This window comes from Typopeltis vanoorti, chromosome 5 (genome assembly GCF_054136105.1).
Source record: "Typopeltis vanoorti isolate ZY-2024b chromosome 5, IOZ_Tvanoo_1.0, whole genome shotgun sequence".
Classification (NCBI taxonomy): Eukaryota; Metazoa; Arthropoda; class Arachnida; order Uropygi; family Thelyphonidae; genus Typopeltis; species Typopeltis vanoorti.
Genome location: NC_143553.1, coordinates 48,783,753 through 48,801,052, shown reverse-complemented (window position 1 = coordinate 48,801,052; position 17,300 = coordinate 48,783,753). Strand labels below are relative to the sequence as shown.

The window sequence follows — 17,300 nt, the reverse complement described above, 5'->3', positions numbered from 1 at the left end:
TGGGGAAATAGAAAACGAAATGGAATGATAGCCCTTAAAATGAAGTTAAGAATATGAATGTTGGATAAAGAGAAGTGTTCTCTAATTGAATGCCGAAATTCTAAACTATTCATGGCAAAAGAAAACTTGAACTTCGAGATAGAGATATGGAGGTAAATGATCAAAATACTACATTAAAATACTTGAGTGCTAAGAAATCTTGGCCGATTATCATGGTTTTCTTCCAGAACTTCATTTTAAAAGGATGGGGGCAAAGTAGTCCGTCATTATTGTAGCCCTAACTGATTCAATATTCGAGATAATGCCTTAAAAGATTCTTCAGCATGTTCAGCGGATATTCATCTTATCCCCATGCTGCTTGTATTTTAATAATTCTGTCAGAATTATTAAAATGCAACTTGGTATAAGGAGAATAAGCTGTTTAGTCACCTAACTTTCTTTAATTTAGTTAACTAGAATGAAATTGAGTTCGAGAGAACGTGCCAGTAATCACATCGAAAACTTTTGCAAACAAAACTGTTCAGAATTGAATCATGTTTCAAAAAACGATGGCCACAAGAGGTTTCTATCATGCCATCCAATAAATATATTGGTAGGATTGATGTATAAGTAGAAGTTTTCTTTTAAATTAATTATTATTTTTTTTTTTTTTAGCAGCATGGGAAGAGACGTTCTACAAGAATCAAGATTCATATAAGTTCGTCTATTTTCGATTCGGATTTAATGGACAAAGACAAACAGTCCAGAACAATTAACGATAGTCTTCCTATAATTCTGGAAATCATCATTCAATTCCATAATGCGAGGTCTGGAAACATTGTAGTAATTGGGCAGAATATCATCAGAATCTCTTATGAGATTCTGATGATATTCTATCTCTAAAGGCTGCTTATTGGAATGAAGAAGATGGAATATATCTGCAGTGTACAGATAGGTGTGACGCAGTGAAATAGGAGATTTAGACGGAGTAAAACTATTCGTAAATGTAGTACATCATGCAGGACTAAAAATTCAGATTTCGAAAAGCAAATGTCCCTTGACTGGTGGTGTGGTCAGTAAGAATCAGTTAGAAACTGATTGTTTCCTGTTTAGGACGTTCACGTTTACCTGCTAACATTTCTAAGCATTTCACTAAAATAGTAACAGCCTGTATTATAGCCTAACATCAGAACGCTTCTTCATTTTTAACCAAAGTGTGGAGTCCCTGCAGTCGCTATTTATATGGACAATACAGTAACTAGACACAAAGGTTGGATTTTCTCTCTGAGAATAGCACATAATACCAAGCTTTCCGAGAACGTTCAAGGTCATTACGTTCTGGATTCTTCATTTCACCAGGTACAAAAGTGATATTATTCCATCCTAATGAAGAATCACCAAGAATTATGACTGGTTGTATGTATGGCTGGAACGTGATACATTCTTACACCAGAATGAGAAGAACGATATGAACTCCAATGCAGACATATGAATTTGAACTGAAAAGGCAGTTGAAAGAATGGATCACCTGAAATCATTCTACTCCAAAAACCGATTATTGTGAAAGTCATGATAACTGCGGAACTACCAGATGAACAGATGGTTAATGGACAGGTCTTTAACGATCGATTTAATCCTGTCCACATACAGCTTTATATTTGTCCATTCAGCATTTATTCTGCTGTTTGATTGGGCGTTTACATTCACTACAGATTCCCGACACCATGCTCACAGGCAAACTCTGTTGACATTTTACCCACCGAAAAGAACATTGCCAGTACTTTCTCTCCAATCTTATGTGCTAAAAAATTCAGATGTGATCATTATCATGAAAGCGACCTGTTATAAGAAGCCTATAAATCATCTAACTCTATCAGCCAAGTCTTAATAAAAAGCAGAGTTCAAAATCTCTTCAGAGAAAAAAAACCCTATCTAGAACAATATTCTCCACTGACAGAATTCAGAGCGGTTTCACACAAAGAAAATAGTAGGAGAGATTTGAGATTTTTTCAAGTTCTTACTCGAGACTATCTGAAGAGCCTGAAATTCCAGAAAACATGGCGTTTCAATTGACTTTGAAATTAGCGCTATGTGTTCACCATTATTCATAATTTAATATTTTCAATCGTTTACGTATGATTAGCATCTGTATTACTAATCATAGGTAAATATGTCGAGGTAGATATATTTACCTTCTCCTAGTTTGATAAGGATAAATAGTAAATTGATTATTAGGATTCATTAAGATGGTTCGGATTAATAGATTAATTATTCAGAAGTTGGTAGAGAGTAAGAACTGAATTAAATTCAGCACAGAAGAGCAAATACCTGAAAATTTCTTTACATAGAATTATTACCATGAACTAATGATGAAGAAAAAAATATTAAGGAACTAACACAATGATGCGGTTTGGACTAAAACATGCAAATAATGGGAGAGCGGGTTTCTGCTGATCACTATTCTATTCAGTTGTTTTTTCTAGCCATAAGGCCAGTTCTAATACTACTGTACTAGTGTTCCAGTTCTAGTGTTTCAGAATATTTATTTGTGTTATGTAATATACTAACTGGTGGAAGAAATCTCGCAGTTTAAGAAGAGTAAATTCTGTAAAGAAAAGTTTCTACTGCTTGGGATTTGGCCTCGCTGAAATTATGGGCAAAGCAACTAAGAATGTTTGTTTACAATTGCTACGTGGGATCTCCTGTCGTTTGTCTGATTTGCTGCAGTTTCCGAGTGGAAAGGTTTAAGTATTTAATATACTAATATTTTGTAAGTAAAAATCTTTCAGATATTAATAATATTTCAACAGAAATCAAAATTATTTTTTGTGGAGGCAAAAATTATTTCTAATACTTCTTGGCATACATGTAATATGCTATAGATAAGTGTGCAATATTTTCTTTAAAGTTAACGTAAAGTGTGAAATTATCCCATAACAACACAATAACCTGCAGACGTAGGCCAGACAGAGAGAAACTAAATCATATAAGAGAAACGGTCACGAAATTGATGTAATTTGTTGACTACAGTACGTGTAGGACAGACAATGAGTTCCTTGTAAAGAACTTCAGGCAACGTTTTCATAGCTCATTAACCAGTGAAAAGTACTGCCATCGTATAAGCAATCCAATAACGTCCTAATGTATTGCATCCCTTCTTAACAGCACAAAAATCTTCTTTGTCATCATGACTGGGAGGTTTCTTTCATTGGAAATTTTCCAAGAGAATATAATATTATTATCATTGTAAAAGACACGCCATTCAACTGCCTTTTAATTTTATGGTCTTTTAACATTTATTGATTCACTTAAAGACTGTTATAAAGAGCTAATATTCATTTCTAAGTGGAATCAGAATTTTTAAGAAGTAAATGAATTAATTTTCTAGATTCTTTATAACCAAACAATAATTTATGGATTCATCGGTGTCTATTTACTGCGATCAAAGATTCGCGTCTTTAATTCTATCAATTATTTTAGGAATTTCGATGAATCGTATTATAGGTAATCCTCGCTGAAATAGACAATGTTAATATAAATACTAGAGATTCCTGTAATTCTGATCAGCTTTCCATCCTTCTATGAACACTTTCCACCAATTTATGGATACTACGAGTCATGAGTTATTCTGGTTTCATTTGTCCCAAAAATGGTCTGTTGCTGATATATATATATATATATATATATATATATATATAAAGTAGTTATTCTTTTCTTGTTATATGCTTGTTACGTTCTAACAAGCCGATAGTCGTGATTTCGTGGTTTTGGCACTATGTCGCAATAGAGATATTAATTGACAGTTAATATTCAGCTTTTAATCTCATATATTGACCTTAGAATTTATATAGATAGTAAGAGATTCCCAGTTGGTATCCTTCGCTTCCAGCACAGCTGAAGTTGGCGCTTCCCCCCCACCCCCTTTAAAGTCGAAGTTCTTGGCGTTGCTGTCATTGATCCGCGGAATCACTCCTTGATCCTGTACTTCTATATCACATGTAGACAACTAATGTTATGAAAGTGAAGAGGGCTATTTATAAGACGAATATTGTCTGTTGGTAACTATTTTTTTTGCTTGTTTGTTTTTACCCCAATTGACAGTGGAAATCGAAACAGAATAAAATTATATTAAAAAATCAAGACTTGATTTTTTTTTAATATATATATATATATATATATATATATATATATATATATATATATATATTTACATTTCATTGTTCTTGTACAGCATGATGAATTACATTGAAACCGAAACAGAATATTAAAACTAAACTTATATTAAAAAAATGAAGACGATGCAATTCATTGTCATAATATTTATTATTGTTTAGGCGTCACTAGGAAGTCAGAGGTCATCGAAGTAAGGGAGGGCCGCTGGAAGGTCCTGGGTGTCCACCATATCTCTACTTATTAATTTTAAAAAAATTCACCAAAGTCGCACTCAAAATTTGTTTTCACTATGAAAGAACAAAATTTGTTTTCACAAAATTTGTTCTTTCATAGCGTGTAGGCAGTTCATTCCATTCACTGCCTACACGCTATGAAAGAACCTAAACCTGGCATTTTCTCATAAATTCCTTCTCTCCCTCCAACACACGCCACGAACGACAAAATTTCCTCTGCACATATGCACACAGCCAACTGTTTCCTCATTTCCACAAAACTTAGTGGCCATATCTGAGGCCCGTGATAGTTGAGATGTAGTCTTATCAAGGTCTTTTAAAGGGAGAAAATAGTTTCCTTATCCTAAAGTTAGTGTTATTTTCAACATTGTAGTTAGCCAATGTGTTGTTTAACCACCTTGGTAATATCGCTCAAAACTTAAACTCGTTAACTCGTTATCCACTGTTTCTCCTATTCTGTAGCTTCATCATCCACTTGCAACAAATTTCCATTAATACTTATCAGTCTGGAATGTCTTGAGCCCCAAATGCATGATTTTGCATTTAATAACATTAAACCGACACTCGTTAAGGTCCCCCCCCCCCATAGAATCAGTCTGTTAAAGTGAGCCTGCAAGGATTATGTGTCAGAATTGTCCTTTATCGCTCGACCCAATATATCATCCTCATCCGCATATAATTGAATGTTTCCCTCCATACCATCCCCAATATCATTAATATACAAATTAAACAGAAATTATTTGAAGGAAAGAACCCCCGTGATATCCCACTACTCACTCTCATTCTCTTAGATCCATCTCCTCTATATATTATTCTTTTACGTCTGTGGCAAAATAGGAATTTGGCAAGCCATGCCACAGGCCTATTTTGCATACCCATCCCTTTTGGTTTGTATATAGAACCTCCTGTGTGAAATTCTGTCAAATTCCTTGTCGAAATCTAAAAGAATTACTGTGTGTATCCATTCACATTATCGAGATCTTCTGTCACTCTACTGTAAAAAAAAAATTATGTCATTAATATAAAAGATTAAGGTGTTATCTATTCACTTTTGGATGCGATTTCTCACTAGCCTCTCTCATATCTTGATAACTTCGAGAGAGAGAGAGAGAGAGAGAGACGTGTTGGTTTATAATTGACTACATCAGTTCATGCGCTTCACCCGTGTATAATGGAATTATCTTGCGCTCCTCATATTTATTAGGAATCGTGTTCGTGTTGAGACACAAGTTTAGCAAGGCTAGGGGCATAGCTAATTCTCTTACGCATTCCTTTGACACGTGTGCTGATACTTATCCAAACCCACTGTTGTGTTAGCATTAATCTCTTGCAATATTTTAATACCTCTATCTTTTCACCCATCTCAGCTTCCGGGGAACTAATGGATCATCACATAATGAAGCATACTCTGTCTAGATTAATGTAAAAATATTATCAAAATATGTTTGTTCTAGCATCCTCATGCAGTTCGTCTCACCAGTGGAGATCTCCCCCACAGCGAAGAAAGCCACAAACGCTAATATTAATAATCTAACCTGAACACTACACTTACAGTTTATACTAATAAAACTATTATTAGGGTTTTTTATATAGAATTTTTTGCTGAGTCAGAATTTAGATGCATCCTGGTTTATTGTTGCAATTCGTTTTCCGAAATCACGTATATGATATATTTCATCATTGATAGATTTTTTTTTAAATAAGAGCATGTGAAATTCATTCGGATTTATTCCCACACTTTAATTTACGTTCTTGCCTTTGATAACATTTAATGCATTTTTTAAGATTTCTTTTGCGTGTGTCGCAATAGTCAACACAGCCAAAATTTTCATTAAAAAAAGCTGTAACAATAACACAATTGGTTATACAAGTGATTTCAGGAAACCATTTACATCAATAAGCTAGCACGCATCATGACAACGAAAGTCGAAATAACTTCTTTTTTATTTGAAAGAAACGGAAGAAATGCTATTCAAATGTAAGTTTCAATAAAATTTGTATTATCACATGATGGCATATTATTTTGTGTTATCTTTGTAGACAAATATTTCCTTATCATGTTTCATATTATGTTTGGTCGACAGTTTCACATGGCTTTCAACATGTTTCTGAATAGAAATCCGGAATATTGCAACTATTCTGCGTTGTTACCTCGCAGAATAGTTGCAATAATAGTTGCAATAATGTTTCAAGTTAACCTCAGTTAGTTTGAAACATTAGTTATAGGCCAGTCCTAACATTTACAAACGTAAATGTTATGACTGACGTAGGAAGTTTTGAAAATGGCATCTTTTAAATAGCGCAATACCAAGGCAAACTCAACCGAAAAGTCATGACGCCGAAAGTCATTTAAAATCTGTATGCTATTAATAATAATTTTCGAAATTTTTTAGAATCTTCGGAGCGCAAGCATTAGTGTGCTTGCATATGGATATTTCATCATTCTTGGAAATACGTGTCGCACTACCTCTGCTGTCTCAAGGCAGTACGAACAACAACAACAACAACAACAACAAAATCAAGCATATCACAACTAGCTTTCATTAAACTCCATCCTCCTTTAATGCTTATACTCAAATAGCTACAAGAACCTGTCATTACTTCCAAAACAAAGCTTGAAAGAGCAAAAAGCAGGAAAATTACAGCTTTTTCAAACGGCATCTGAGGCTAATTGCTTTGGCTACAGATCGTAACTTTTTCGTAGCACTACTCCCACGTGGCCCCATCATACCCAGCTGGCATCATCACCCACAGAAAAACCATCTCTTGGCTTCACAGTTTGCCTCCAATGCACGCATAACTGACCATGGTCAATACACCCAACCATTCTAGATACCAAATACTCAGTCCCCCCCCCCGTCCTTTCACGCGAAAGAGACTAGAAAAATATTGTCCGAATTAGTCACAAAAAAGTCTCCTGATCCTGATGGAATTCATCCAATTGATCTGAAGGTTTGTGTACCAGACTTTACTTCTGTCCTATGTCGCCTCTTTATACTCTCTTACTTCGCTATGCTATCTACCCCACAGCCTTAAAATTGGCCTATGTTATACCTATTTCCAAGAAGGATCACAAATCACTGCCATCAAACTACGGGTTATCTCACTCACCTATCTACAATAATGGAGAAACCATCAATTGCCAATTCATACGCTACCTTGAAGTCACTCAGGTAAGAAATGCCCACCATTATGGATTCTAACGCTATCGATCAACAGAAGATCTACTCACATATGCCACTCCCATCTCTTGACAAATGTCATGGAGAAGTTTGATGAATTTCAAGTGGTTGCTCTTGATATCTCTAAAGCGTTTGATCACAAAAGCCTACCAAGCTAACTTTCATCTTTTGGTCTGTTCTCGGGACTTCTGCAATTGAATTGCCAGCTTTCTGACTGGCAACCCAATGGCATCACACACGCTGTGTGATGGTGGAAAGTTCCTTATCCTTTCACTATTCAACTAACGCTGGGGTACCACAAGGTTCGGTTCTCTCACCAACCCTCATCCTTCTAAATATCAACGACCCGCTTCAGTTGACCTCCACCGCAATACACAGTTTTGCAGATGACAGCACATTTCACTCCTTCCTTCCTTTCATTTGACAAACCTTATTCTACGCAAATTACCTCAACCTGCAGAACATCAACCATCGCTGCCTTCAATGCTGATCTCAGCCATCTTCCAATGGGGTTCATACAACCTGGTTAATTTCAATGCTAAGAAAACCCAGTTCCATTTTATTTCCCACAAAAAGTACAATTTTCTTCCAGTATTATCCTTGACAACACCCAAATCACTAGACATGATGAAATTTGTCTTCTTAGGATCACCCTGACATCAAGCCTCTCCTGGCATAAACATATCACAGCCATTGCGTCCTCAGCTTCTAAAAAACTACAAATTATTTTTAGCTCATGACGTTACCTCACCTCCAAACAGCTGTTAACCTTCCACAAATCGTAAATCTGCCGAGCTGTTGAATACTGCTCTCACATCTGCAGTGAAGCCCCGAAGAGCTCCATAAAAATACTTGACTCAATATAAAAGAGAGCAATGAGATTGATTGATGGCCGATCTCTCACCAACTCACTTCACACAGTCGTTTGGTTTCTGCAATATGCACTCTATAAATATTTCCATGACAAATGACTATGTGAAATAGCATTAACACGTCCAACTGCCACACAAAGTCCCATAACAGTACATTTCGAAACCCACATAACAATTTAAAATGTTTACCCTTATGTGTTTTTCAATTCCAAGAAATATAATATATAGGCTTTTAAATCAAATGTAAACAAGTTTCTCCTTTCCCAACCCACTGTCCACACTCGGTACTAACGTACTATCGTTGATTAATCAATCGCTCAACATAAAAATTAATAAATAAATAAAAACTACCTATCCAAAGCCATTTATGGTCTTTTTTCAGTAATCAAAACAGAAAATATACAGCGATCCACATATTGTTTCTGACTAGTTAATATAATCGCGAGTACAGTATTACAAAAGCATTGGAATATTTGTTTTTGAGAGCCCATATTCCATCATTTTTGTAACCCCTCCACGCACACCAAATTATTACTAAACTTAGCCAGAGTTTTGTGGCTAACTGTAATCACAAATATATTTCATCGAGAAACGGATGTTTTGCTTCTGTAATATCTCAAGGTAATAATTAACTTTGTCGATTGTCATCAACGTTTCCATGGACAAAATAGGTCTTTTCTGATGTTAATATATCCGACTAAGCCATATTATGTGACATATAGCTGCATGGCAACAATAGTTCTCATTTGCATATACCAGGTAGCTAATTATATTATTTATATGGTTCATAAATAATTTTTTCCTCCCAGATATTTCCAATTCACATCTGATTATGCAGTTTATAATTACAGTAGTTATTAAATGTAATGAATGGGGAAAAGAGCTTTCTAGTCGTTCTCGAGGGCTCAAAGAACAGCAGACAGAAGGAACTACGAATGTATACTGAAATAAATTGCTTAAATTTAAGTAGTCATTCATGGTAGATGTAATGTACTGGTAAAGGTAACTCAATTCGTAAAGCTGGATACATTTTGATAAGTAGTAACTCTGTACCTCAATATGCAGCAACTGTAAGAAGCAGCTACACAGAACGCATCCATTCATAATTCTGAACAAACCGTTTGCAGAATGTATATTTATTAACATTGCAGAAAAACAGAACTTTTTTTTTTTTTTTTACAAATCTGACTGAATTTTTCTTATCTAATTTCGAAATCTTATTGAGCATTACACATTATTTGTCCTGATACAAATCATACATCTCGAAGCTGTCCACATGAATACCATTAACGTGTCTAGTACCAGCGGAAATGCAGATAAGTGTATTTGACTCCTACTAAGCCAAGTGGAGAAAAAAAAAGGGGGGGGGAGGGGGCTCTTAAATGCAAAATTAATTTTTCAGTCGTTTTATTATGTTATTATTTTTACACACATGCATACATAAACAGATAATACAATATTCTCAGTAGCATAATTACTTACAATTGCTATACGTCAATCAATATTAATGAACCTACACGCCACCCATAACAATGATCTAATTCTTTCTTAAAATATAACTAAATTCTTTGCTTCTAACCAAATGTAATAAACTCTCACTATTTCCTCTAGATATATCCTGAAATAACTCATAAATATCAATAAAATTTCCTTTCCGTGTGTTATTAGAACAGAGACATCCAATTTATTTCTCTACCCAGCTTTGTGGCATCAGCAAAGAGAGAAATAATTCATTTAATATTTGAAAATAAATAATCTGAAATCATTAAAGAATACATGAAGAACATGTAAACCATGGGAATACTTCACTCCCAACAACTTGATTCTTAGACAACAACCTTTCTCTGAGCAATGATTTACTCAGAGAAAAGAGAAATTTACTTTTTCTTCTTTTATATGTCAACTAACATCTTATCGATTTCATTCATTTCGTTCTCTATGCTAAACCCACTAATTAAAATTGCATTTTAATTAGTGGGTTTAGCATAGAGAACACTATCAAGGGATTTGCTAAATTGAAATCGCATCATAGACATTGCTCAAATATATTTTGTGCCACTTAACAAAAAAATGCATGGTTAGTCATCTATCAGCTGTGAAACAAATATATCATGCTGCTCTATTCACCAAGCGATTCTCTCTCTCTCTCATGAAAATTATTGACAGATGTTTATGCCATAAAATGCTAATTAACTTACCTTGTCTACAGAAGATATACACTTGCTGAATACTAAAGAACGTCGCATGGTCACATCCAAACTTTTCTTAACTTCCAAATGTTTTAAGGTATTAATAGTTTCATCTTCCAGTATTAAGCCATTTCTTCTGATTTACTAATATTCACATATACATTCGGAAATAATTATTAAACTCCTTCGTAACATGATCTGTCAAAACCATTCTCAAATATCAATCATTATCATCCTTAGTCCATATAAAATACTCACAAAAAGGTTTAGTGCTTTCACATCGAATGTTCCTGGTTCAGATGTGATCACTAACATTATTATAAACATTGCACTTAGTTAATAATACTTAAGAGAAATTCATCGCTTTGAAATCCGGACCGTATTAAGGAATTCTTGTATTAATATCCATAAGGAATTCAAATATCAATATTTCAAGCTTCCCTTCCCCTCCAGAGAAAGAATTCCATCTACTCGCCAGATCTATTTATAAATCACCCTTCTTCTTTTTTCCTCTTCTAAGGCCATTATAATTCCAATCGTGTACTTCCGTATCAAGAATACCATCATTTACACAATATTCTGATATTCTATATGCACCGCATTTATTCCGTTGCAATATTTGAAAAATCCATACTTCATATTCAGTATTATCCTAGAAAGATACATTCCATCAAATTGCGTCTCCTCTTCATCACAACACCGTTTATTATAGATTGTCTTTGCAAAACTAACGACAGTTATCGTCACTATTAGCATCAAAAGGTCAATGAGACTTTAATTCGAAATCAATACCTTAATGTTCACTTTCAATTACTTTTCTAATAATTTATAACGTTTTAACTTCTTTTAGCATTGCGTGTGAGTCCACCCTGGTGATAATCCTAGGAGACAGAGGAATCTGGTTTTTTTTTTTTTTAAATATTTTTTTAAGTTTCTGTAATTTTCAAAAACTTAAAAAATAATAACAGAATATCTAACTCTGACATTCCAGAATATTAACTGTCAGTTAAAGTAAGATAATATATCAATAAAATAAATAAACACGAAACAGTTTTCATATATTATACATATGCGCATATTATAGCACTATGTCTATGTCTATACTTTCTCATACTTACGGTTGTCTGCTTTTTAGCAGAGGCGTTTCTTTGGGAGCATAATCCCATGTGTCCTCGATAGCAGCTATATAAAAAACACGCGAGTGTTCACCTCGTTCATGCGAAGCTGAATCACCTATCGATATCCCTATAACCACACATAATGAGCAAATAATAGCCACAGTTATAACACCTAACACACTGCAGCACAAAGCCATTTTGGATCTCGAATCATCCAAAGACATGGGTATATAACGATGAAGTAATTAGTTGCACTAGCATCGACACTGGTCGGACAAGTAATTCCCCTTCTGTTTCCCCCTTTTTGGTTACAAACACAAGGAAGTTGTGTTGGCGGTGATTTCAAATGTATTGCAGTACTGAGAAGTGCTTGTATAGTCAGAAGTTCTTACAATTGCTCTTTTAACGCACTTCCTTGTTGTCTAGTAGTTTCAATTTTGTGAGAGGCGGAACTAATCAATCTGTTGGTTTCAAGAAGTTACGGGAATGGTTTTAAATCTTATTAAGAAGAAACTGTATGCTGAGAAAATCCAGTTAATATTCATAGGAATAACTGTGAGATTTTTTTCGGGATGCATTATATATATATATATTCTTTATTTCAACATCTTCAAACTTTTACTTCCATGATAACAAAAAGACTATTTATACAGGGTGGCCCATAACTCATGGAGTTTAAACATTTAATAATTTTTTATTTATTAAATATTTTTATTTTTTTGTTATAATGAAATACAGAACATGGAGATTTTTTCATTAGTTATCGCATTTTAAACCCCTTCGTGTTATGGGCCACCCTTTATACAGGATGGCCCATAAAAATACCAAAATATGTAATAAATATAAAAGTTATTAAATGTTAAAATCCCTTCGTGACTTATGGGCCACTCTGTAGATATATTTGTAATTTTGGAGCTGATCGTGTAAAAACAAATAATAATGGTGTGTAAATAAAGAAACTTTTTTATACACTATACTGATATATATGGGAAAATGCCGTTGTTTTTCTTTTTTTTTTTTTTTAATTTTACAACCAAATTTATCAATGTTTAAAAATAAACATAAATGCATGTTTACATTTATAATAAACTAAAAATTCAAGTAAAAATAAATATTTATCAGCTCAACGCTAGCCAGTAACAAAGTTGCTTATTTCCATAAGCCTAGCCTAGCCAATATTTTCAACGCGTATTTGTTCTGATTATGAACTCTGGGCACTAGGCAACCTCTAATGACGTCACCGGTAGCGTGACACAGGCTGCAAAAATCGCATTGTATCAAATACAGTACTTGGAATGAACAGCTTATTTCGCAAATACTTGCAAGGGGTGACATTTAGGTTTATTCATAAAGTAAACAAATCGGTCGCTTATGCAGTAAAAAGTACTGCTTGTTGCAGAAACGGATGCCTATTTCATTATATGTATCTCCTTGGGCTTCAACTTCACTCGCAATAAACTTTCATCTTTATCATAAATATGTTATATTTATTTTAATATTACACGGGAATACCATATACAAACTGTCCACGAAATCTTTTGAATACCACATCCACTGAAGCCAAATGATAAAATGTGTTTAATTTTTATCATCATCATCATCATCATCATCATCATGCGTATCAAAGATTTAGGCCTAGCACGGCTTGTTCCGGCCTTAGAAGTCATCGTTGAATCGTTTAAGAGGACGTCTGATTTTCTTTTTCCTAATGGCTGGTACTTTAAGGCTTGTTTTGATAATCTTTCTGTTTTCATTCTTTGAACGTGTTCCATCCATTTATGTTTATATTTTTTAATTTTTTCTATTACTGGTTCTTGGTTTAATTCTTTCATAATTTCTTCATTTCTTTTGTGATCAAATAGGGTATACTTTGCAGTTTTTCTCATAAACTTCATTTCTGCTGTTGTTAATCTTTGTTTGACTTTTTGTTTTATTGTCCAGATTTCGCTTCCATACATTAAGACTGATAGGGCTAATGTATTGTATACTTTTAGTCTGGTTTGTTTTTGAACCAGGTTTGGTTTAAATATAGAGTTAATTACACCTGTTATTTTTAAATATTTTGCAATTTTTACGTTTATATCTTTTTCATTTTCATATGTGATAGTACATCCTAGGTAGTTAAATGAATTCACCCGTTCTAAGATCTTGCTATCTATTACTATTTTAGTTCTTGCTGGATCTTGTCCTTTAAATGCCATAGTTTTTGATTTTTCCATTGATATTATCATACCATAATCTTTGGATATCTCATTTAGATCTAAAATAGCTTCCTGTAGTTTATCTTCAGAATTTGTAATTATTATTTGGTCGTCGGCAAAGAGGAGAGTGTTTAAGTTTACTGTAGAAGAAAGTTTAATTCCTTGATGTAAATTTTTATTCCATTTTATTATTATTCATTTAAGTAGATATTAAAAAGAGTGCTGAGATGGGACATCCCTGTCGGACCCACTTGGTTTATCTCTCTCGTATATGATAGCTCGTGATTTAATCTTATTTGTATTCGATTATTTTCATATATACTTGTGATAGCTTTTAGGATATTATTTGGTATTTGTCTTTCTTTTAATATGTTAAATAATATGTTTCTTTTAACTTTGTCAAATGCTTTTTCAAAGTCAATAAATACAATATGTGTTTCTAAATTGTATATTCTCTTCTTTTGTCTATTATTAATTTCAGGCAAAAGGCCGGGTCTATACATGATCGTCCTTTTCTAAATCCATTCTGTACTTCAAAAATAAAGTTTTTGGAATATTTCATTAGTTTGCTATTTAAGATTCTGCTATATATTTTGTAACAGAAATTTAGTATACTGATATCTCTATAGTTTTTTGGGTTATCTCTCTTACCTTTTTTAAAGATAGGAATCACAATTGCTTTTTTCCATTCTATTGGAGGAATACCAGCTGAATAAATTTTGTTTAAAAATATTAAGAATCTTTTTTTGAATCTTGTTCCTGCATATTTATATAGTTCTGAACCTAGTTTATCTTCTCCAGGTGATTTTCCGTTTCTTGTTTCTTTCAGGCTGATTTCTAATTCTTCTTTAGTTATTTTCTTTTCATTTTCGTTAATTGTTTGCCAGTTGTCTTTTTTAAAATATTTGGCTGTCCACAATTCTGTGTAGTAATTTAGAAATTCTTCTAATTTCAATTCAGTGTTTACTTTTATGTTTTCTTTGGTATCTGCATTTAAGTGTTTCAAAATTTTATATACATTGGGTCTTATTTTATATAAATCATGTTCTAAATTAGAAACAAATTTGTTCCGTGATTCTGTATGTCTTTTTCGGACTTCTCTTTTAGCTATGGCTCTTATTCTTTTATATTCTATTTCATCTTCTAATCTTTTATTGCTTAACCATTTGTGATAGGCTTCTTTTTTCTTTTTGATTATTTCTTTCATTGTATCATCCCAGATCTTCAGTTTTTTCCTTTTATTGAATTTTTTAGTCTTTCCTAAGCTTTCATTTGCTGCTGCATTTAGTATCGTTTTTATATTAAGCCATTCTATTTCTATTTCTTCATTTTGTTTTATTTTATGCAGATATTGGTTAATTCTTTGTTGATATAGCCATTGTACATTTGTGTCATTCAATAGTCTAGTTTTATAAACAAATGTTTCAATTTTTTTTCTGTTCTTGTTACTTGTAGCCATTTAAGTGGTAATCTTAATTTTATTTTAACAAGGAAGTGGTCACTGCTTATTTCATATCCTCTGTGAACTCTAACATCTAGTGAAAATTTTGATGTCTTTTCATTTAATATAAAGTAATCTAATATTGATTTCCATCCTCTTGCTGCTCAAGTATATTTATGTATGTCTTTATGTTTATAGAAGGAATTCATTATTTTTAGGTTATTATAAAATACAAAATTAATAGAACCAGATAACATCAAACTTCTTGAAAAACTATTTAATGAAATATATGAAAGTGATGAATTTCCATCAGATTGGCTCAAATCTACATTTATCACTATCCCAAAGAAACCCAAAGCAAATTCCTGTGGTGACTTCCGACTTATTAGTCTAATGAGCCAAACATTAAAAATATTTTTGAAAGTAATTCAGAATCGCATTTATAGAAAAAGTGAAGAAACTCTAAGTGAAACATAATTGGGCTTTCGGAATGGTTTTGGTACTAGAGAGGCCCTTTTCTGTACCCAAATATTAATACAAAAATGCATAGAAAAACAGAAATCTGTCTTTATGTGTTTCATAGATTTTGAAAAAGCATTCGACAGTCAGACACATTAACTTAATAGAAGTCCTTCAACAAACAAGGCTAGACGAACAAGACATAAGACTAATAACAAATCTGTATTGGAATCAGTCAGCTACCGTTCAATTAGACAACATTACCACCAGTGATATTAACATCAAAAGAGGAATGAGACAAGGATGTGTGCTCTCACCACTCCTGTTCAACATATACGCAGAGGTAATCTTTAAAAAAGCATTGGAAGAATGTCCAGAGGGAATCACAATAAATGGAAAGATTGTTAACAACCTACGATATGCAGATGACACCGTGTTAATTGCAGATAACATTATGGATCACCAAAAACTCATTGACAGAGTATACATAGAAAGCCAAAGAATGGGAATAAATATAAACATCAACAAGACAAAATACATGATCATCAGCAAACATCCAGCCTCATCAATGAAACTGACACTCAATGGGAAAAATATTGATCAAGTGTCAAGATATAAATATCTTGGTTGTTGGCTTAATGAACGGTGGGATCCAGAAATAGATATAAAGACAAGGATTGAAGTTGCACTGCAGTCCTTCATGAAAATGAGAACACTATTCTGCAATAAAGACCTAAACATGGAAGTCAGATGCCGAATGCTGAAATGTTACGTGTGGTCTATTCTGCTCTATGGAGTTGAAACATGGACATTGAAGGTGACAACCATCAAGAATATCGAAGCCTTTGAGATGTGGCTATACAGAAGAATGCTAAAGATATCATGGACAGAAAAAATTACCAATGAAGAGGTCTTAAAATCCATTGGCAAAGCTAAACATCTTGTACAAATAATCAAGAAACGAAAAACATCATATCTTGGCCACATCATGAGAAACAGCAAATACCAACTTCTACAAACTATTTTGGTAGGAAGAATTGATGGCAAAGGAACTAGAGGAAGAAAAAGAATATCATGGTTTGACAACATCAAGACGTGGACAGGAAAGAGCAGTGCACAACTGCTCAGATTAGCACAAGACCGCAGTTTGTTCGCCAAGATGGTCGCTGACCTTCGATAGAAGATAGCACAATAAGAAGAAGATAAACTACAAAGTCAATCAATTTTTTACCATTCCTGTTTAGAGTATGTTCTGCATGTATTCCTATATTATTATTAATTTTCGTGTTTTCAATTCTTGCATTTAAGTCTCCTGCTAAAATTACGTAATCATTTTTATTTATTTTATTATATATGTTTTGTAGCTGATTAAAAAATCAATATTATCCTGTTTTCTTCCCTCTTCTGGGGCATATAAACCAATTATTGTTAAATAGCCTTTATCTATTTTTAT

General features: G+C 33.3%; 1 protein-coding gene across 1 annotated transcript in view; it reads right to left on the bottom strand.

Moving 5' to 3' along the window:
• LOC150106379 (ceruloplasmin-like) overlaps positions 1-11,968 on the bottom strand; it is a 34,001-nt gene extending 22,033 nt beyond the window's left edge. Inside the window, exon 1 of the mRNA XM_090392410.1 lies at positions 11,747-11,968. Within this exon, the coding sequence (XP_090248536.1) occupies positions 11,747-11,943 (197 nt within the window). The 5' untranslated portion in view covers positions 11,944-11,968. The remainder of the gene's footprint in view (positions 1-11,746) is intronic.
• Positions 11,969-17,300: the final 5,332 nt, after the last annotated feature.